Raw genomic sequence first — 21,862 nt, 5'->3', positions numbered from 1 at the left:
AAATAATAATGAATGGATAAGAATTAAACATATAAAAGGTTTGAACATTTTTTAATGGACCTAATAAAAATGCAAATCAATGTATTGGACACATGTAAGAGTATTCAACGTAATCCATTTAACAGCAATGTATGCAGTACAAAACGTTTTTCACAAAATCAATCACTGTATATCAATGTAGGTAAAATATGTCATTTATTTCAGCATTTCTGTCAAATAATGCAGTGTCTACTGGAAAACAAATGCAAGCTCCACTGGCTGCTGCTTTATAATAGCTTGAATCCGTTTAAAACATTAACTTTGCGCCCAGTCAGTGACACGGACTCCTATAAATGGCCATGTCTGCTATGTCTTGAACAGACCGCTTAGTCCAGTTGAGCTAAATTCAATTCCCCATTTGGGTAAACACATGAGAATCCGTACAAACATAGTCCATATTTTTACAAAACCTGTATGAAAAATTCAACAGCCACACTGTAAATGGCGGTCTGCCGTTTCTTAAATTTTTGGTCAATTTGTCACAGGAACATTCGGTCCCTGCTGTGGGAGAATCGTGTGTTCAGTTCCTGAGATTTCTTCAGCAGCCGCTGCTTCTGCGCTTCATCAAAGCGGTTGACCTGCAGGTCTTCATCCCGATCGAATACTCGCCTCTCCACTGGTTTGTCGGCCTTCTCCTTTGCTTTTTCCTTCATCTTCTTTGTGTGCATCTTCACCAGAGACTCAGCGCGTTTACTCCCCTGATAACAGGGGGGCGGGTAGAGAAACTTTAGTCCAGAGTTTAATGTGAACAATTACACCTGGCATTGATTCAACATGGAGACATGTAGGATGAAAGGATGCGGAGGTAACACCACGTACGTTATACTTAGACACTTTCTCTGCCATTTCCACGTCCTTCTGGGAGACTTGTGGGACATCTTCTTCCTCCGCCTCACCCTTCCTCTTTTTCTCAAGGCGTTCCTATTGGTCAACAATAAACCGATGAAATGCAGGGAGGTAATATATATAAACTACACAATGTTTAATATATAAGGATAAGTTATTTTTGGATTAAATACCGCGATCTTGCGCTCTCTGTCTGCTGGCGTATCCGTCCACATAGAGCGATCCTTGTTCTCTGGACCCGACTTCTTCTTGAAGGTCCGAGCCCCCAAGCCGATGTGCTGCAGTTCTGGCGGGAGCTCGGTCATCCATGTTTCTCTGGACACCACCTCAGGAGTGTCCTGTTCACACAGAAAGACACACAGGGACAAAGTCAGACAGCAGAGGAGGAGGAGGAACACTTTAAAAAGACATAAGAAAATGAACGGGACACCCTTGCGCAGGAGCTTTTGTTTTAAATGTGTTTTTCTATGGCATTTCACTCCTTGAGGACTCACGTCTCCCGTCAGCTTGTCTTTCATCCTGCGCGCTCTGCGCTCAAAGTCCAGAGCCACAGAGTCTTCAACAGGCCCTGTGGGCGGCATGGGTCCAATCACGTCCTCGTCCTCGCTGCTGGAGGACTCCGCCTGGTAGCCAGGGGGAAGAGCAGGCCCTGGGAAATCCTCTCCATCTTCACCACCATCATCATCGTCGTTTTCATATGCCGCTCTGCGGAACCCAGGAGGCAAAGCTGGTCCCAACACAGGTGGCCTGAGGTAACACCACGCAGTTACAGCTTCCGCATTTGACCGTTCATCCACAACACATACCATTCATTCGCCCACCTTTCTGGTGAACTCTGTTGTTTCCTGAATCCTGGCGGTAAGGCTGGTCCAAAATAACCATCGTCTGTTTCTGGGACCTTTGTGTTCACCACCCTGTTGGAAAACAAAACGCACGTTACCGTTTGGTTTGTTGAGGCATACATTTCTATAACTTCTAGGCCATTAATGAAACTACTTTTCTGCAGCTGTGTGTTCGGTTTTAGCTCTTTTGGTCGACACCTCCTGTTCACTGTCATCCGAGGAGCTCGACGGTTCTCCCCGTTTAAAGCCGGGAGGCAAAGCGGGGCCAGAGACTACGACGGAAAACAAACACACGTTAACGAACCATGGACGGAGCAACATGCGGAGAACCTTACTGGTTTATGCAGCATTTAATCCAAAGCGAGGGCGGTATTTCACCCTCAAACGTTACTTACATCCATCATCACTATCAGAGTCTTCATCGCTCTCTTCCTTTCTAAACATCCGGGGTGCAGCAGGTCCGATCGGTTTATCAGACGACATACTCGACACGGATGACTAACTTACTCAGTCAGCAATTTCTATTAAAGTTTGAAATAAAGAAAAAAGAAAAGGCGGCCCCGTAGACAAGAGAAACCTCGAAGGACGAATTTAACCTTTCACCCAGGAAGTAAACAGTAAACCAGTGGAGTCAAGTTAGCTGAAATAAACTGCTACTGTGCTGCAAGAATAAAAGTCCCAGACATTAAATGTGTTTTATTTGATACACTATTATACCGTATCCTGAGAATGTTGCTTGTTATTTTTAGACATGCGTTCATCTACCCTTTTGATGTGCATTAATTACACCAATTAATTGGGATGAATACAGTTAAATAATCTGTCATTTAACATGTCAGTATGTTTGGTTAATGTCTCTTTTCTAATACTGGATAATACGGTATACCTCTACAGCTAGTATTTCAGAATACTTCTCTATATTTGTAATGCCTTCTTTTTCTTTTCCCGTCTGGTGTCCAATGTAAGTCTGTTCTTGTGATATCAGCAGGGTCTTTTCTCAACACATGTCCATATTCATCTCCATCGTCTTCTCATTAGGATGGTCTCCATGCATTCTTGTTGGCATTTGTCATATAGTTCTTCATTTGAAATGGTGTTTGGCCATAAATTGTGCAGTATTCGTCTTAAACTCTTGGTGTGGAAGGTTGATAGTCTGTTGAGGTCTTTTTGTGTCATTCTCCAGCATTCAGAACCATACAGTAGGGTGGATGAAACACAGCTCTGATACAATTTGAGTTTAGTCTTGATGGTACTGCTGTGACCTCCATATGTTATTCAGTACTTTGAAAGCATTCCTTGCCTTTTTAAGATGATTCTTGATGTCTTTATCTGCTGCCCAAATATGTGAACTCAGTTTTGGGAAGATCTTCTCCGTTAACCTGAATTGGTGAAGGATTTGGAATGTTCAGAGTCATCACTTCTGTTTTCTTTTTGCTGATCTTCAGGCCAATCATCTGACCAAAATCACTGAGGCGGGATGTTTTCTCCTGCATGTGCCGATGAGTATGTGAAAGTATTGTACCATACTGTAAATTAATAAATACATAAATACATGGTCTTATTTGTGCTTAAACAAATTATTATGTAAAAATATTGCTCAAAATTAATTTAGGAAAAACTGAAAACACCCCCTAAAGTATATATCCCCACAATGTTAGTGCTTCTCAAATGAAGACTTTATTTTGAAGGTTGAGACCAGAAGTATGGTGTCTACCTTATTTTGGTGCACTCGACACTGGTATTGTGTCGTAGCAACATGTCGTCACATAGCTAATGCATTTTTGTGGACTTTCCGGAGGATACAGACAGATTATGAAGACATGTCTGTCATGTTTTGAAAGAAATCGCCTATTCAAGAATTTGTAAAATGGGTAAAAAAGATAAAGGAGCTCGGGGTGAGTTGCTAATCATTGCTCCGGTGTAACCTAGTTCACTGTTAGCTCACTGTGGCGAGCTGAAAGTTGAGGATAATTGTGGACTGAAACTCGCATGTCCCTGAAGTGTACTGCTGAGCACACTGTAGCTTTGCTTTTGGAGTCCTTGAACGCCTCCTTCCATCATGTTAGACGGTAGCAGTTGTAGTGAAAGAGTGCGACGCTAAGTGATATCTGTCAAACTGTGAAGAGTATAAAACGCAGCCTAAATGTATATTTCGAAACTGAAATGCGTGTGTAATAAAGTAGCTTCTTTATTCGCTCAAACACAGTGACATATACCTGTGTGCTCTAATGTTAAAACGCATCACATGCTAGCAAAACGGTCAAATAGTTATAGAACAGAACAAGCTGTAACGTTAGTAAAGGAAGAATATTCCGTCATCTTGTATAGCAAAAAACATAAGAAACCGCTGGGTTTTAATAGGAATACTTACACACCATGAGCTTGCGGTTATATTGAGTGTGCTAAAAACAAGATAATTCACATTGATACATTTCTGTTATTTGTCCACCTCTATTACCGCAAATGTTTTTCTAACTCGTGCTTTATGGTCTTACAGACAAGAAGTCCAAGAAGCGTTTCTACGAGGAGGAAGAAGAGGAAGAAGAGGTAGTGGGCAGCGAGTCTCAGGAGGCCATACCTGCTGCTGCAGGGAAACATGTGGAAGAGTCCAGCACGAAACTGGACGAGTATGGCGCCAAAGACTACCGCGTTCAGATGCTGTTAAAGAATGATCACTCTTCACGCCCCCTCTGGGTGGTAAGACGTGTTTGGATGGTTGAATTCCTCACTTAAAACTCGTGGTCCTCTTCCTGATTTTGCAATATTTTAAGCAGATTCTATTTGTTTTGTTTTCTCATCCTCCCCCCCCCCCCCCCCCCCCCCCCCCCAATTCCTCTCTCCTCCAGGCTCCAGATGGACACATCTTCCTGGAAGCCTTCTCACCAGTGTACAAGTACGCTCAGGATTTCATGGTGGCCATTGCCGAGCCGGTGTGCCGGCCCAACCATGTCCATGAGTACAAGCTGACGGCTTATTCCCTGTACGCAGCTGTCAGTGTGGGGCTGCAGACCTCCGATATCGTAGAATACCTGCAGAAGCTCAGCAAGACGTCTGTGCCGGATGGAATCGTGCAGTTCATTAAGGTCTGAATGAGAGAGTGTCTTGTGCTTTTTAGAGAAGAGGACAATTCATGTACGTGTTATGTTGAACGCCAGGCGTGCTAATGTGGTTATTTCGTCGTTGCATTTAATCCCTTTCCTTCTCTCAGCTCTGCACGATGAGCTACGGTAAAGTCAAGCTGGTGCTCAAGCACAACAGGTAAAGTCACTTCAGCAACCTTTCCTTTCTGTCTTTGCATCGTTAATCATCCCGCCAGCGCTCTTCTTAAACTGCGCCCATTGTCTACCATCAGGTATTTTGTGGAGAGCGCCTTCCCCGATGTGATCCAGCGGCTTCTGCAGGACAACGTGATCCGCGACTGCCGTCTCCGCACTGCAGACGGAGCGGACACTGAGCTTATTACTGAAGTCGTCCAGAGCAAGTCACTGGTATGCCATGCAAAAGCCCTTTTAATACTCACACACTACCATAAATAAAGGATTTTATGGCTGTTTTCAATTTGGAATAAAGATTTACAAAAAAAACTTTCAACCGTAACTTTCCTAATCTTCCACCAAAGAAGATTTACAATGATCCATTATGGGCGTGACCCCTGATCATTTAGATGCGTGTGATGTAGTGATGCACTATAGTGCATCGTGATGCACAACCAAGAGATTCAAACCTGCGTGTGAAATGGGATTATGCACGTATTTGAACAAAATAGTGTTACGTGAGGAAGGATGTCTTGTGATGCTGGAACGTAACAGTCGTTTCAGGCTCTTTAGGTTTTTTTTTTCCAACCTGTCAATCATGATGCCATCTAATTAGAAAGCAATAAGTTGCGTCGTGTTTCGGAAATGTCCCCGTAGAGGCCAACAGAAGTAACCGTTGTCCTGTTCATGAACTGACAAAGTCCCTTTGTGTCTCCTCAAAGATTTCCAAGTCTATTGAAGAAAGGGGGGGAACTTCTACCTCGCAGCAGCCCGGCGATGGACAGACTTCAACCCAGCAGGTCCCCGAGGACATCTTCAGCTACTACGAGCAGATGGATAAAGAAGAAGAGGAGGAAGAAGAGACTCAGACCGTGTCTTTTGAGATCCGCCAGGTACGCTTCAGAATCCTGTTCTTTTTTTCTTTTGCTTGTTTGCTACTAAATCATTTTTACATTACTGCTGGCATTCATTACATTTATGTTTAGAATCGTATTTTTCCGCCCTACCCTGAACGGATCTTCTCTGATCTGGTGTAGGAGATGATCGAAGAGCTGCAGAAGCGCTGCATTCAGATGGAGTACCCCCTCCTGGCCGAGTACGACTTTCGCAACGACACAGTCAACCCGGACATCAACATAGACCTGAAGCCCACTGCCGTGTTGCGGCCCTATCAGGAAAAGAGTTTGCGCAAGATGTTTGGGAACGGACGCGCTCGCTCTGGGGTCATCGTGCTGCCCTGCGGTGAGACGGCTGGTTCACTGTAATCGATGGAGGACGGAACATTGAGTGACAAAACAGAAAGGACACCCCCAAAGCATTTAGTCACAATAGAAATATACAGTCTTAAAATGGTAAAAATGGTAGAACTGGAATATGAAGTAATAATATATGATATCAAATGTTTAAAATGTTTGCTTAGCCCATTATAAACAAGGGATTGACTGCTGAACTTGGCTGATTTTTCTTTCATCTTAATGTTGGCGTACACCCCTCAACAAAACGCATGAATTTCTATTGGTATCCTGTGTGTAAAAATGTCTGAATATTTGATCTCTTTGCTTTCCAGGAGCGGGCAAATCCCTGGTGGGCGTGACGGCGGCCTGCACAGTGCGCAAGCGCTGCCTGGTGTTGGGGAACTCCTCGGTGTCGGTGGAGCAGTGGAAGGCTCAGTTCAAGATGTGGTCCACCATCGACGACTCTCAGATCTGCCGCTTCACCTCCGACGCCAAGGACAAGCCCATCGGCTGCTCGGTGGCCATCAGCACCTACTCCATGCTGGGTCACACCACCAAGCGCTCCTGGGAGGCGGAGAGAGTCATGGAGTGGATGCGGAGCCAGGAGTGGGGGCTCATTATCCTGGATGAGGTGCACACTATCCCCGGTGAGCTGTCATCGCGCATCAGTTTTCCATATTTGACACCTAATACAGTGAGATTGATCTACATGTTAACATAATCATTTTGCGCTTTCTCTGTAGCCAAGATGTTTCGTCGGGTTCTGACCATTGTCCAGGCACATTGCAAAATGGGGCTCACTGCCACACTGGTCAGGGAAGACGACAAGATCGTGGACCTGAACTTCCTGATTGGGCCCAAACTATTTGAGGCCAACTGGATGGAATTGCAGAACAATGGCTACATTGCCAAAGTCCAGTGTGCAGAGGTGAGTCTTGCGGTATTATACAATACATTTAGACAAAGGGACATACACGTCGTATTTATAACCAGTCAGCGTTGATGGAGTGCTCTTCTCTTTGATGGATGATGAGTAAAGTCAGTCAGCTTGCCGAGTTGTGTGGAGCAATGTGCAACAAGTTGAATCATTTGTGTTGGTGTATCTCATGTACTAGAGTTGGACCCGGAGATGCAGCTACCAAATAATAAATAATGTCTCTATGAACCAAGATATGTCGAAGAGCAGAACATTGCGGTTATATGAACCTTCACGTCACACGACTCAATGATATTTGACCATGGCTCAACATGACAAGTACAATTGAGCATGTTCCACTTTGATGACGCTATCTGAACAATGTACCCATGTCTGCGCTTCAGGTGTGGTGCCCGATGTCTCCGGAGTTTTACAGAGAGTATGTGGCCATCAAGACGAAGAAGCGCATCCTGTTCTATACGATGAACCCCAATAAGTTCCGCGCTTGCCAGTTTCTCATTCAGTTCCACGAGCGGCGCAATGACAAGATTATGGTCTTCGCTGACAACGTGTTTGCCCTGAAGGAATACGCCATTCGCCTCAACAAGTGAGTACAGCAAGAGCGGCGTTTCGAAATGGTTCAGTGAACTGCCTTGTTCAGATACGATTCCTCAAGGTTTGTAATTCTGTTGTGATTTCCCTCTCCAGGCCTTACATCTATGGTCCAACCTCTCAGGGGGAACGAATGCAGATTTTACTGAACTTCAAGCTCAACCCCAAGGTCAACACCATTTTCATCTCCAAGGTAGACCGATCAAACTATTACTGATTTCCTCTATGTGATATGATATATGTAATATGTGCCCCTTTGTGGACAGCAGGTGGCATACCACTGTGTTAGTCAACTGATTGAGTGTCATTCATTTGTCTCGTCTCTGCACTGCTGCTGGACTGTGTAGGGGTTCTTCTGTCCCTCAGTGTGTTTATATGGACGCTAACAAGTACATCTGATTGAAATGATATTACAGTAATGCTTCCAACCCTTTAAAAAAAAAAGAAGAAAAAAAAAGTATTCTGCTGGCTTGTTCTTCCAGACATTTACCCCATTCTGAAACAAAAGGATGTAAAATCAGAAGCGTGTCCTTATACAAACAGGTTGGAGACACCTCATTTGACCTGCCAGAAGCCAATGTTCTGATCCAGATCTCCTCTCATGGTGGATCACGCAGACAGGAGGCCCAGAGGCTCGGCAGAGTCTTACGAGCCAAGAAAGGTCAGTCTGTCTGCAGAAAATAGAAACCGCTGATATTGTTTGCCTATGCATGAAACGCGTAGCTGCTTAACTACCTCCAACTGTCTGCTTGTTTAGGAATGGTAGCAGAGGAGTACAACGCGTACTTCTACTCACTGGTGTCTCAGGACACCCAGGAGATGGCTTACTCCACCAAGAGGCAGAGGTTCCTGGTGGACCAAGGTTACAGCTTTAAGGTTTGTTCACCATTGTCATCTTCACACAATTCCACCTTATTTGTGTCTCCCCCTCAGATTGCGCCACAGATTTGACCCTGTTCATACACCAGATTGTACAGTTCTGCCACAGCCCATATGCTCTCCCTCTTTGGAACAATTACACTTCAGGCTAGGTCACACCAGACTCAGAATCTAAAGGTGCTACTGCTTTATTTCACTTATTATTAAAACTTTTGTAAGTGTTTAGTTAGTTAGTGTATTTAAATTCCAAAACATTACAAATTAGATTTTCTTTGTTCTATTTCTGTTATCTATTGCCTGCTATTGTGTTTCCAAAAGTGTTTAGTTTCATCAGATCCATTCTGGCTAGGCTTGTATGGTGGGAAGTGGTCCAAGACTCACCAACACTGAAACCTGAGTAATTCTGGCAACAACCAACAGGAGTTTACTTTCGAGGGACAAAACAACGAATGAACCAGAAAAGAAACCGGATTCAGAAAAGGAATCTTCCGCTCACAGAGACAGTTTACATCGACTCCACCCGTTCGGTTGTAGATGGGCATCCACACAATTTTATTTAGAGGAATAGAGTTCATAACAAAATGCCTAAATCTATCTATTTAATGTATTTGTGAATTATGAATTAGAAAAAGTGGTTGGTCCTCATTTACGTGACACCTCATTCTTCTTACAAAGACCGTCTCTATGATGTCACGTTCCCTTTCTTTGGTAGGTGATCACAACGTTGGCAGGTATGGAGGAAGAGGACTTGATGTTCTCCTCAAAGGACGAGCAACAGCAGCTGCTTCAGAAGGTTCTAACTGCTTCAGACCTGGACGCTGAGGAGGAAGTGGTGGCTGGGGAGGTGGGCGGACGATCACAGGTGAGGACTTTTGCTAAACCTGGACTCAGAAAGAACGTACACTTCATTGCCTTTGAACCGTGCTATTGTATATAACAATATTCTCACTTGTCCCCCCCCCCTGCTTCCTAATCAGTTCTCAAGGCGAACAGGAACCATGAGCTCCATGTCAGGTGCAGATGACACAGTCTACATGGAATACCAGAATCGAGGCAGCAAAGCCGCATTAGGCAAGGGCATTCATCCTCTGTTCAAGCGCTTCAGAAAGTAGAAGCACTGCCTCACACCCCGACACCTCAAGACGGACTGAGTTGCAACAAGGCAACAGGACAAACTTGGGGTGCAATAATAATGTATATGGACTGGAGTATGATGGCTACTTGATATTTGCCCTATGTGGAATAACCCTTGTCTTATCTACTGTTAACTGCAGGAAACCATTGATATTGGACTTTTTTTTTTTTTTGTAAATTTGGCTACATTTTACACAATAAACCGTGACAGACTAAACCCACATAATCAGATCACAATAATCTGCTCCTGATGTTAGTTATTTAATATGTTTTGTTCTGGAACTTCCGCCATTAAATGTTGCTAAATATGTTACGTAAAAAGAACGAAAGCTCTTTGGTTTGTTTTGTTTTTTTTGTGTGTGGTTTTCGCAAATCATAAGTCGTTACATCCATAAATGGAGGAGGCTGAAATTAATGTTAAATCTCCTAAAAAATTTAAATCATTTTTAAAGTTATATGTTATATAGAGTGGTGTTTAACATTCGCAAGCATGGCACAATTTAACATGTCAAAAGGAGTAACTAGAGAAAAAAAAAGCTTTAATATAAAATGTGTCCCTGCCAGCAATCATAGTGACACTACAGTCTACCAGTTTATTTTAATTTACCTGAGAAAAGAAAGTGTAGCGTGTGAAAATACCCACCTCTACCACAGGGACCGGTAACCTGAATCGCCCTTTCGTTGGCTGGGTCGGTTTAATCCCCGTTTTGTGTCCTCAGGAAACTTGAGGCTTATTGAAGGAGCAATAAGTAGTAATGAAGAGTTGAATTAATGTCTTTGTTGAGATGGGGAGCGAGAGAGATTGGGTCTTCCAACTAAAGCACATATATCACAGTGTGAGGTGTTCTGATTCACATCCTAATAATGGATGCATGGTTTGTAAGTATTTTGTGATTGTCAGTCTCTTAAAGGAAAGCCAAAAAATTGCCGATTTAGCTGAGTGATTTCATTGATCAGAAAGGTGATAAAAAGCCACCATAAGATCAAAAGCAGTGATGAGTTCAGGGTTTAAACCTCCACTTGAGGATCTGACATCTACCGCTCATGTTTTGGAAAGCTTCAAGATAAATCCCGTGCTTCCATGAGCTCCAAATTTAGACGTTTCTTTGCAATCATAATCTGAATGTGGCTCGAGATTAAATGAGCTAGACTGTGGGGGAATTGTCCTTTGTTTTATGATTTATGTCAACATAGAAATTGGCCAAATACAACGTTAATCCCATTAACATGCATTCAATGTGTGTTGGTGCACAGGCTGATTGATGCTGTGATGTAAGTATATTTGGTCACATTGTAGCGCACTCCTTTTTTTTGCAATGAAAGACTGAACCCATTCGCCTTTTTGGGGAAACGCCCACACCCGAATACAGAGTTATCCCTCCCTTCTTCTGAAGGGAACATCCAATCCTCTTCCACTTCAGTGGGTGTACCAGCGACCCTTTAAAAGCGTTCCATAATACAATCCCGCCTAACTTCACCTAATGTGTCAGTGCGTTTGCATGTGCCAGGGACATGCATTTGCAGAGGTGAACTCTGACGTTTTTTAGACTTTGGAAATCGTTTTTTTTGGAGCACAGAACCACCGAAAAGTATCCAAACAATGGCAATCCTGAATCATTTTACGACAGCGTGTTGGAAGAATCTTCAAGGCGACCGGATGAATAAGCAGCTGGTCTTCATTTTACGCGCCTTGCACAAGTCGGCAGCCAGCGAGGCTTCAGGGATCTCCGCAGCTGGAGAAGAGGCCATGCCTGACAGACTGATCACACCGGCGGCGGATGTCGGCGAGAAAACCAGAATCATGACCCTGAAGGAGATGCCTGGACCCAGCACCTTATCCAACTTGGTCGAGTTCATCTGGAGAGACGGGTTTAGCAGGATTCATGAAATTCAGGTAATGTCCATCTTATATAACGTTACCTTTCTTTTGTGCTTTGTCTCGTTTTGTATGGTAGATAAAGTGATCTCTTTGCAGCGAGCCCGTGTATTCTCAGCGTCAGCAAAATTTGCCACCTATGCGTAAAATGGCACAGACAGTTGCGTAAAAGTGCACCAGGAGTTTGGTCGCAGGTCAGCGTTCCGCTCCAGGGTACGACTTTTTACAGCAGTGTGCAAGGGACTTTCAAGCTACACTGAAGGTGTTGGCTCCAAAACAATACAGCAAATAATCTTGTTGTAAGTCGCTTTAAATCTCTAAATCTGTCGAGAAAATCTTTAAAAGCTGTAAAAGAAAATAGAATGAGCCGAGCCTAGGTGTTAATCAGCATGAACAACACGTCCAAAGACAATATACAAAATAAGTACCTGTTTTGTTACATTTGCCTTTATAGTAGTATCAGGACAACTCATCTTCATAAAAGTGGACCCAAACTGATAATGACACACACTGTAATGGCTTATCTGAAAAGAACCATGAGCTTAGATAAACCCCTCTTTCTGTTTTAATTTAATCATCATCGGTGCAGCTGTGCGAACATTAACATTTGCCATTGAAATATTGGCATTACTCCTTACAGCATTCAGACAAATTCAGTTGGTATCTTGTGATGGTGACTAAATGAAAACTTAAGTAAGGTCATTATAACATCTTTACCATTATGACTTGATCTGCTTCAATCGGATACAATCAAAAATACATTAACATTTCCGATCTAAATCATAGATTTAACCTAATAGCCTGTATCTGCATATACACATATCCTATATTACATTTTGATTTTATAAAGAATATCTCAGTCTAAAGGAGTGAAATCAGTCCTGGATTTCCTCCAAAAGAAACAAATGTGACTACTAATTTGTTGTTGTGTGTCTCTACTGCTTTATAGATGGAGCACAGGAAGAAGTTTGGCAAAATTTTCAAATCCCGTTTTGGGCCCCAGCTGGTGGTCTCAGTGGCCGACCGTGACTTGGTGGCGGAGGTGCTGAGAGCTGAGGGGGTGGCCCCTCAGAGAGCAAACATGGAGTCCTGGAAGGAGTACAGAGACATGATAGGCAGTTCCACTGGCCTCATCTCAGCGTGAGTCCCCCTTCAAACTTTGATCTTTGAGTCTGGAGGACAAGGACCTCCTGAAATGTGTGATTGCCACATGTTTAGATGGACATAACACGAAACGTTGTGTTGGGGCTACATTTCCAGGGTTGGCTCACTCATAATATGCATACTTTTTTACTTCTCAATAGTCTGTTTTTGTTTCTATATGAACTCTTTTGGCATCAATACCCTTAGCTTTTCAACAGCTTCACCGCTATCATTCTTAAGAAAAACAAATCTGTTTCCTCCAAATACGTCTGTGAATGTCCTGCATTAATACAAAACGACACACAGGTTGCCAAAGATTCACCTTGTGTCCTGTTCTCCAGTGAGGGGGAAGATTGGCTGAAGATGCGGAGCGTGCTCAGGCAGCTCATCATGCGTCCCCGTGATGTAGCAGTCTTCTCTGATGACGTGAACGAAGTGGTAGACGACCTCATCAAGAGAGTTTGTGTTCTGCGCACCCAGGAGCCTGATGGAGCGACTGTCCTCAATGTGAATGACCTCTTCTTCAATTATGCCATGGAAGGTTTGTAAAGACCCCACAAAGGGTGTTTGTGAATTAATTGGATGTTGAAAAAAGGCGGATTTGAAAAGGATGGTGCAGGTTAGGTATGGGTGAGGGGGTGAGGCCTTCAGAGAGGACACAATTTAGGCAGGAAGAGGTGATGGCAGAGAGGCAAGAGACAGGAAAACGATAAATAAACCCTGTGCACATTGTGATGCATCTGTGTTACATTCCAGTTAGACTTCAGGAACACGTGATGGTAATCAACCCTTGCAGCTTTCCAACTGTACAGAAAAAAACATTTTCAAATTCTGTCTTTATTCATTGTCTTTACAGGTGTGGCAGCCATTTTGTATGAGTCCCGATTAGGCTGTTTGGAAAATGAGATTCCCCAGGAAACCCAAGACTACATCGGCGCGCTGCACCTCATGTTCAGCTCCTTCAAGACAACCATGTATGCCGGGGCCATCCCCAAGTGGCTCCGACCTGTCATCCCCAAACCGTGGGAGGAGTTCTGTCTCTCCTGGGATGGCCTCTTCAAATTCAGTAAGTGTATTCAGATTGACCTCAACAGGCACAAACACAACTTTTTTTTTAGTATACTTGTATGTATGTATACCTGATTTATGGCCCCTGGTAAGGGTCAAAGTTCCAAAAAACTCTGGACGCTATGGCATTTTATGTTGTTAATTTGTAGCCCTTAAGCCCAAATGCCATCATCAGGAGTTGTTTCTTTCAGACTTGACCAAGCTTCTCCAGAGCCACAAAATAAATTATACAACTTTTTTTTCACAGACCTAGGAGTACTCTCCATGGTAAAAGCAGTGTAATGCTTCTTCAGGATTTCCTGTGCTTTTTATCTGGATGACTATAAGGGCTTTTAAGGAGGTTGTTGAGTTTTAAAAGACACATAATAGGATTTTTTTCGCACCATCCAAAAAACAATTGAGGCAGAGAGATGTATGACCTAAAGTACCACTTCACATGTTTCCAGAATAACTTCCTCCAAACATCATTAGAAATTGTTTTCAGTGTGTAAATATGTTAGATAATGCTTGTCTGTGGTACTTTTAAAAACAAACAGTACAGCCTGGGTCTGGTTAAGCATTTGCAAACTTTTTTTTCTTTTCTTTTTTTTTTTAGATAAATAGCCTGGCATCAATAGAAAGGAATTTTGATTTGCATATAAATCTCTGCTGATCTACAATGGGATAGTGGGAGTATGGGGCCCCTCTGTCGGTCTTTTATTTTTTTTCCATTTCCTTCACTACCCTCTTTCACCTCCTCTTCCTTCCCCCCTTTCCATTCATCCCGACTTGTTTTACTCTGTCCGATCCCAGGCCGTTTTCACGTTGATAAGAGGCTTGCAGAGATCAAGGCACAGCTGGAGCAGGGAGAGGACGTGAAGGGGGGACTGCTCACACACTTGCTCATTAACAAGGAGATGACCATGGAGGAGATCTACGCAAATTTAACGGAGATGCTACTGGCTGGGGTCGACACGGTGTGTGTGTGTGTGTGTGTGTGTGTGTGTGTGTGTGTGTGTGTGTGTGTGTGTGTGTGTGTCTTTGTTTAATTATATGTGCAGAGAGAGGTTTGAGGAGTGTAGAGGTTCTTTAGCAGGAGTTGGAGGAGTTGGGAGTCGCACATGTGTTTATTTCAGTCTTGAGTTTCAAGGGTTGGGTTTTCTGGCGCCACATCCATGCCTGTGTGGCTGTGCCAGCGTCAGGTCAGACCAGTGAATCGGGAGGTTACACAATATCCCACTGACAAACTTGTTCTCACTCAGATTTAGTTTCTTTTCATTTGTCATTGTCTGTTAGATCTACACAGGGGGAGCTTTTGTCTTCTTCTTTTTTCTCCTCCACCAGACATCTGTGTTGTGTGTTCGTGTGTTTCGACATTAGAACCTAATTAGATTGCAGTTGTTAAAAAAATAACACTTTTGGTTTGATGACATTGAAGTATCTTTTTCGAGGGAAAGTTTTACCTTTTTGAATTGGCAGATTAAAGAATAGAGAAATGGGAAAACACTGGAGGGAAGCAGAGACATGTGATACGGTCTCAGCCCACTGAGTCATCAGATGCCCCCCCACACAGCACAATTCAACAGACGGAAAGTTAAAGAGGTTCTCAAAAAATATTTGAAACAAAACATTCCTGAAACTAGAAAATCTTTTGCCCGATAATGCTCGATGTTCCAACTGTTTCACACTTGTCTGGTATGTGTTTGCATCTGCACTCCTGTGTATACTGTGTGCACATGTGCACAGTTACTGCCTAATTTGTTTGAGGTACTGTCAGATTAATGATAATTATGGGTGTAAAAAGTTTTGTTCTGAGCTGGGGGCCAAGGGATTAAAGGGTGTGTGTGTTTTTGTTAAACTTGTGGTAACGGCCACGTCCTGGTAGGGGGTCGATTTAGCTGAGACATTACCTGACCCCGTGGTGCATTTCCCTTTACTCTGTGCACACACAAGAACTGTCAAGACACATTAGCTACAGCTAGAGTTATATCCCAGACTGGGCAGAGGTGAGATGGGGGGGGGGGAAAGGGGGTTGGCCTGAGGAAGAGTGACTCTGTTATAAAACCGCAAAGATTGTGCTGGCGTCACAAGCGGGGGAGAAAAGATGAGTTGGGTGTACGATGGATGTTAGAGATGTTGGAAGAGGAGATGTTATGAATAGACAGGGGAAGCCTCAGTCTTTCATAGCCGTTTTTTGGATGAGCTTTTGTCATATGATTACTCTCTGGCTTTGTCTGAGGTGTTGCCAGCATCTGTCCCAGCCGGGGTTGATTGGTTGCAAGTTGGTTAGATGGGGAGACGGGGATGAAAAGGTGGGAGGGAGAGTCTGAGGAAGAACAGGGGGAAGAGGTGGGAGATGGAACAGTGAGAAGGATGGTGGGGCCTATACAAGGATACAGCCTCTTTTGATCATCAGTTAGTTAGAGATCCTGACCTCTGGAGGGTGTATTCAGTGTGATTGGGGGAAAAACAAGGCTGGACCTCTGATACCAGTATATGTCATGAAATGCATGGGTGGAAAGATAGGCAGGATGCCAGGTAAAAAAGATGTGGTTTGGGGTAACAAGGCATTTGATACAGTGAGTAAAGATATGATGTGAATACAAGGAAGATGAGACACATGTTCATATAATTTGCTCCCCTGCCTATGTCTTTGACATTACTTTTTCAGTGATTTATGAGTCAGAAAAAGGACAAGTTGAGAACAGAAGATGGGATACAGGAACAAGTTGGTAGGGCCGTCACAAAAAAGGAAAGAGGAAATAAAAATCCGGGTGCGTCTGAGGACAAAGGGAAACCACAAGATGTGTGTGGAAGGAAAACAGCAAGAGGCGAAACTGGTTTAAAATTCCACTCATTATTTTGATTATTTTCAATACTGAGAATTGAAGCTAATCTGCGCACTGAAAATAATCCTAATTTTCAGTTCCGCATATCCTAATTACGGTTTTGGACTGCACCCTGTAGTGCTGCTGTTGTAAACATGTGTAACAATAGAGTGCATTTTAATGAAGGTGCAATTGGATGAGAAGGCTGAGTGAAGTAAGTCGAGGGATTAAGAGCTCTGAGTGCAGCTGGTGGAGTGGACTCGAGTGTCCTCGCAGCATGTGGAATTAGCTCCCTCTCCCTCAAAGCCGCTCACGGTTTCCCAAAACTTATGCAATTTCACAGAAACTCTTGTATCAGCTGGCAATTGTAGTCAAACCTATTGCAAAACATCAATAAAGAAAAAGCAAAATCGCCACAGCAATTTAATTTATGAGCAAATGAACAATACTAATGTATTACACATTCAAAGAGTAATGTCTACCACAGATTTTCTTTTTTAATAAGATATCCTTTTCTATTGTCTTAGACATCCTTCACCCTGTCCTGGGCCAGCTACCTGTTGGCACGGCACCCTCATGTACAGCAGCAAATCTTTATGGAAGTGAACAGGACTCTGGGACCAGGAGCAGTAGCCACAGCCGACGATGTCCCTCATCTGCCTCTCATCAGAGGGCTGGTCAAAGAGACACTCAGGTGCAGACTGCGTGGATAGTTATACGTTTTTGGTTTTCCCTCACTTGTAATGTTCAAAACAACTCAGCAATACTTTTATATTCTTTAAAAGGTGGGCCTTCCCTTTGTTCAGTATGTTCATATCTTTAATTTCTTCATTAACTTTCTCCGTGTGTGGCTTTTACTTATCCAATTTTTTTGGACTTCAACTTTGGGAGAAGTTCAATGTATAGTGGTGTTGAATAACAGTCTTTGTGTACCCCTCCCTGGGAGCAGGCTTTTTCCAGTTCTCCCTGGCAACGGACGGATTACCCAGGATGACTTGGTGGTGGGCGGATACTTCATCCCCAAAGGGGTAAGGCGACTGATGGAGACATAATAAATGCCAGTCCTCTAGAGTGTGCATGTTGCTGAAGAAAAAGCATGACCATAAGAGAAGCCAAAGACATTACAGTGGGACCAGAAGTAACATGATCCTGCATTACTCACACATCTCTCCCTTCCCCTCTTGTACACATGCATGTACAATAGCCCAGCTGTTTTCATTACACAACTGACAGCTTTTTTCTCACTTTGCCAGACTCAGTTGGCCCTTTGTCACTACTCCACATCTTTTGAGGAAGAGAACTTTGCCGATGCTTCAGACTTTCGACCGGATCGCTGGATACGGAAAGATTCCACAGATCGTGTCGACAACTTTGGCTCGATTCCCTTTGGCTACGGCATCAGGAGCTGCATTGGCAAGAGAGTAGCAGAGTTAGAGATGCATCTCGCTCTCACAAGGGTAGGGGATTAATCACTTGGCTACGCACAATGTGTATTCAAACATGTTTTATAAATATCCACTTGTATGAATGAATGAAGTTCTTATATCGTTTCATGCATACAACAGTGCTCGGCCCTCATGGGCATGCAAGAAACCGTAAATGTATATAAGCCAGCTAACACAAATCCTTTGATAATACTGAAGAAATCCGTTTAAATACTAATTAAAGGTCCATCAAGCTTTTGACATTTGCAAGCTTAAACACTAAAGCTTTTGATGTCAGGGTTTGCTAAGTCATATCATTGAAAAATTGACAATTATTATAGTCTGTGTAGTACAAAAAAAAAAAAATCATTCTGATTTTCTATTTCTCCCAAATCTCATAGCTCACACACTCCCTGAATATTTTTTTTAATCTGCCAACCTCAATGGCCAGAACAAGCATACAAGTTCCCAACTGTGCTACTAAAGATGTTTGGCTTCAAGAGAAACGCATATAAATGTACTCACAGACGATAAGTCATATACTCTGATTGACTTCTGTGTCTTTGCTACCTGTGCAGCTCATTCAAAAGTTCCACATCTGCATGTCTCCTCGCACCGCCGATGTCAAGGCCAAAACCCACGGCCTGCTGTGCCCTGCTGCCCCCATCCACCTGCAGTTCATCGACCGGGAGATCTAGACTTGGACTCCATAAGTTCTACTGTACTGTATGTTTTACTTTAAAGCACTGATTCATTATTAGTTTTTTGTTTTTAAGCTTTTAGTACACCTTCCATTGTTAGATTGTAGATACCAATCTGAGATTGAGGTTTTACTCAAAGTGTCTCAATTGTCTCCTGTGTGTTAGTGAGGAGGACACAAAAACAGTACTGGACCAGTAATGTAAAGATAGAAGCTGTTTGAAACATATTATTTGTATGTAGTGAAAGTCATTGAAGTTTGGCCTTTTACACCTTCCATGTATTCTATTCAAAATAGTGAGTGGGAAAATGAACTATAATCTTTAAACTTAAACTGTATTTTGATTATATTAATGTGCATACGTGTATGTAATGTGTACACAAACGTTCATACATAATCACGCTGTTTCCTTCCTAAGTTTGAGAAAGCACTTCACTAAGAATGTTGAAGGGTATGAATGTACAGCTGTTTCAAGGGGCACAGTATGTATATAATGAGCTTTGTTTTAAGATGTGTGAATACAAGCATTTTACCAACATTGCGGATATTTTGATTTTATTGAGATGGATAATGTATGTTACTGAACAGTTTTTGCACGAGGGAAGAGTCTAATCGTTGGATTGTGCTATTATGAAGGTTCACACTGGTTTGAATGGAAGAAAATGGAAGCTTTTACGTCTTTATAATTATCTGCTCTTGTATCTTTCACTATCCTTTTTTTTACTGCAGTTCCAGTGAAACTGGGAAATGATCAATAAACAACAAAATATTTTAAACATTGTGCTATGTTGTCCTTTGTCACTGTCTTTAAATCCACAATATTTTTTTTAAATGTCAGTTTCACCAGTGTATCACAGCTCGAGGTTTACAAAGCAAGTGCTTATTGTATTTTTTTAAAAAAAACTATAAAACACAGAGCAAAGGAAACATGCGATGAATAAAGAAAATACATCTTTCCTCTGTAGTTTTTGTGGGTTAAGTATCTATGTGCTCATGCAAATGTATACTGATGCTTGTGAGTTTGTTCTTCGATAGCCGATGCTGTTTAAACGCGGTTAATGGTTTGGGTCCATGCACGAAGTATAATTAATTTGCCATTGTTCACGTTGTATAATGAATGTCAGATTAGCCTAATCTCATTGGTCTATTTGTGCCAATGTGTCCAGCTACGTGTGAGTTCGTTGTTCGATATCCGATGAAATGTGGTTAATGCCTGGCCTGTGTTGTTGTCGCATTGAATGAACACATGCGATGCAATTTCATGCACAAAAATATCTGCTTGTTCCATGATTCAACTTTAATAATGAATATAAATATATAAATAAATGAACATAATTTACTGTCACAAAATCATATTTCTGCCACTTTCCCACAATTGAACGTGAAAAAAACTGCCATGCGCAAACACTGAACTATTAGTATGTAATGATTCATTATATTATCAATTTATTTATTTTAAAAAAGGCAAGTGTTGAGACTTGTGATGAGTCTGACTGTCAAAATAGTTTACCTTGAACTCTGACTTTATTGCTGGCTCTGTTGTCATGACAATGACGCCACTAAGCTATCCTTCTAAAATCTTTCAAGTTTATTTACTGTTTGCACTTTTAACTATTCTACATAAAATCAAATAGATGAATGAATAAAAATTTGCTGGATTATCCTCTGGTCTGTATAAAAAAAATGAATCCAGGGTTATGCAGAGGGTGCTTTATCATCATCACATACCATAGCTTACGAATCATTAATTAATGTGCTTTAATTAGACGAGACCTGTGCTAACATTTACTTAATTAGCATTTTCAATACGACAGTCTGAAACAGGGTGCTTATGTTTCTGCTCACAACACGGCTCTGTATTGCAACGCTTATTAACAATAGTAATAACATATAAAACACATTTTCACTCTTCAAATTGCTTTGCTTTTAATAGATTACAGACGTCTTCTACCCATGCCTGCTGCCCGTTGACATCATGGTAACATTGATTTCAGGGCAGCCAATCAGATGGTATGTGATGATGATAAATCACCCTCTGCATAACCCTGGATAGGTTCAACACTATAGCCTGTATCACTCACCCAAATAGGTTAAGAAGCCTTTTTTTTTATAAATAAATTGATAATATAATGAATCATTACATATAAATAATTCAGTGTTTGTGCCCAGTTTTTTTCACGTTCAACTGTGGGAAAGTGGCAGAAATTTGACTTAATGACATTTATTATGTTCATTATTTAGAATATTTGTTTGTTTCTTTAGTTTAGCCCTCCTTCAATTGATTGCTGGCCCATTTGAAAACACGTAACATTTACTTTGAAGGTGAGCTGTCTCTTTTTCCAGGTCTCGGCCTCCTTGACTCACTTTTCATTATTAAAGTTGGGTAATAGAAAAAGCAGATGTTTTGGTCCGTGGAATTGCATTGCACGTGTTCATTCAATGCGACAGCAACACAGGCCAAGCATTAACCACGTTTCATCGGCTATCGAACTCACACGCAACAGAATACATTTGCACAAATAGACCAATGAGATTAGGCAATACCCCTAATCTGACTTTATTCCTTATACAACGTGGACAATGGCAAATGAATTATACTCCGTGCACGGACCCGTTAACCTGACATGGTTCATTATATAACATGAACAATGCCAAATTAGTTATACTTAGTGCTCGGACCTCTTATCTGTGTTATTGTCACATTTAATGAACACGTGCAATACACTTCCGTGCACCACCACACGTACGCTTGTTACATCACCCAACTTTGAGGCCCAATCCCAATGTCCCCCCTAAGGCCTCAAACCCTGAACCCTTAAGGACTTACTGACATCACGACTGTTACACGGTTGAGTGTGATATTTTTTACTCCCTGATTTAAACATCTTCCAGTCTCTTTCCTCACAAGATGAGAGGTAACTTCAGATAATCTATTTACTTGTTTTTGTCAAAACAGCTGTAATGACAAAATTACATATTTGATGAATAAATAAGAAAATATCATCTGATTTCATGTGATTCTTTTGTTTCATCTTTAATCTTTAATGTTTCTGTGTAAATTGTATTTGCCAGGCTGTACACCGGTGT

At 42.2% G+C, this 21,862-nt stretch overlaps 3 protein-coding genes across 4 annotated transcripts; 2 read left to right on the top strand and 1 right to left on the bottom strand.

The window, feature by feature from the left end:
* Nucleotides 1-34: 34 nt before the first annotated feature.
* On the bottom strand, nucleotides 35-2,355 carry gpalpp1 (GPALPP motifs containing 1). The gene is made up of 7 exons (XM_068730494.1): nucleotides 2,123-2,355; nucleotides 1,882-1,999; nucleotides 1,707-1,799; nucleotides 1,380-1,632; nucleotides 1,059-1,223; nucleotides 859-960; nucleotides 35-737 (listed from the first exon to the last, which is right to left on the bottom strand). Exons 1-7 carry the CDS (start codon nucleotides 2,208-2,210, stop codon nucleotides 519-521), a joined length of 1,038 nt encoding a protein of 345 aa, XP_068586595.1. The 5' UTR covers nucleotides 2,211-2,355; the 3' UTR covers nucleotides 35-518.
* A 799-nt stretch (nucleotides 2,356-3,154) lies between these two features.
* On the top strand, nucleotides 3,155-10,086 carry ercc3 (excision repair cross-complementation group 3). 2 transcript variants are annotated; one of them, XM_068730937.1, is made up of 15 exons: nucleotides 3,155-3,230; nucleotides 4,225-4,424; nucleotides 4,574-4,810; nucleotides 4,936-4,985; nucleotides 5,080-5,215; nucleotides 5,704-5,874; nucleotides 6,019-6,223; nucleotides 6,549-6,863; nucleotides 6,960-7,144; nucleotides 7,537-7,739; nucleotides 7,841-7,937; nucleotides 8,288-8,405; nucleotides 8,502-8,620; nucleotides 9,336-9,485; nucleotides 9,601-10,086. In XM_068730937.1, the coding sequence occupies exons 1-15, from the start codon at nucleotides 3,227-3,229 to the stop codon at nucleotides 9,733-9,735; spliced, it is 2,325 nt and encodes a 774-aa protein (XP_068587038.1). In that variant the 5' UTR covers nucleotides 3,155-3,226; the 3' UTR covers nucleotides 9,736-10,086. The 2 variants fall into 2 exon arrangements, with proteins under 2 accessions (XP_068587038.1, XP_068587037.1); XM_068730936.1 differs by lacking the exon at nucleotides 3,155-3,230 and adding an exon at nucleotides 3,464-3,622.
* A 1,155-nt stretch (nucleotides 10,087-11,241) lies between these two features.
* cyp27c1 (cytochrome P450, family 27, subfamily C, polypeptide 1) lies at nucleotides 11,242-19,529 on the top strand. Its single transcript, XM_068731155.1, has 9 exons — nucleotides 11,242-11,651; nucleotides 12,583-12,773; nucleotides 13,118-13,317; nucleotides 13,633-13,842; nucleotides 14,637-14,800; nucleotides 17,179-17,345; nucleotides 17,601-17,679; nucleotides 17,905-18,108; nucleotides 18,654-19,529. The coding sequence occupies exons 1-9, from the start codon at nucleotides 11,358-11,360 to the stop codon at nucleotides 18,771-18,773; spliced, it is 1,629 nt and encodes a 542-aa protein (XP_068587256.1). The 5' UTR covers nucleotides 11,242-11,357; the 3' UTR covers nucleotides 18,774-19,529.
* The last annotated feature ends 2,333 nt before the right edge of the window (nucleotides 19,530-21,862 follow it).

This window comes from Cebidichthys violaceus, unplaced genomic scaffold (assembly GCF_023349555.1).
Source record: "Cebidichthys violaceus isolate CVI_PGR_0920_01 unplaced genomic scaffold, fCebVio1.0.p SCAF_5, whole genome shotgun sequence".
NCBI classification, from domain to species: Eukaryota; Metazoa; Chordata; class Actinopteri; order Perciformes; family Stichaeidae; genus Cebidichthys; species Cebidichthys violaceus.
The sequence above is the reverse complement of the archived record's forward strand: the minus strand, read 5'-3'. Positions and strand labels throughout refer to the sequence as shown.

Excerpts from the sequence above, each read along its gene's own strand:
- gpalpp1 (XM_068730494.1), bottom strand. The coding sequence starts at position 2,210 with ATGTCGTCTGATAAACCGATCGGACCTGCTGCACCCCGGATGTTTAGA. Across the intron at positions 1,224-1,379 it reads AAGACAAGCTGACGGGAGAC|GACACTCCTGAGGTGGTGTC; the intron begins GTGAGTCCTCAA and ends CTGTGTGAACAG. Across the intron at positions 738-858 it reads AGAAAGTGTCTAAGTATAAC|GGGAGTAAACGCGCTGAGTC; the intron begins GTACGTGGTGTT and ends CCCTGTTATCAG.
- ercc3 (XM_068730936.1), top strand. The coding sequence starts at position 3,595 with ATGGGTAAAAAAGATAAAGGAGCTCGGG. Across the intron at positions 4,425-4,573 it reads CTTCACGCCCCCTCTGGGTG|GCTCCAGATGGACACATCTT; the intron begins GTAAGACGTGTT and ends TCTCTCCTCCAG. Across the intron at positions 8,406-8,501 it reads AGTCTTACGAGCCAAGAAAG|GAATGGTAGCAGAGGAGTAC; the intron begins GTCAGTCTGTCT and ends CTGCTTGTTTAG.
- cyp27c1 (XM_068731155.1), top strand. The coding sequence starts at position 11,358 with ATGGCAATCCTGAATCATTTTACGACAGCGTGTTGGAAGAATCTTCAA. Across the intron at positions 11,652-12,582 it reads GCAGGATTCATGAAATTCAG|ATGGAGCACAGGAAGAAGTT; the intron begins GTAATGTCCATC and ends ACTGCTTTATAG. Across the intron at positions 12,774-13,117 it reads TCCACTGGCCTCATCTCAGC|TGAGGGGGAAGATTGGCTGA; the intron begins GTGAGTCCCCCT and ends CCTGTTCTCCAG.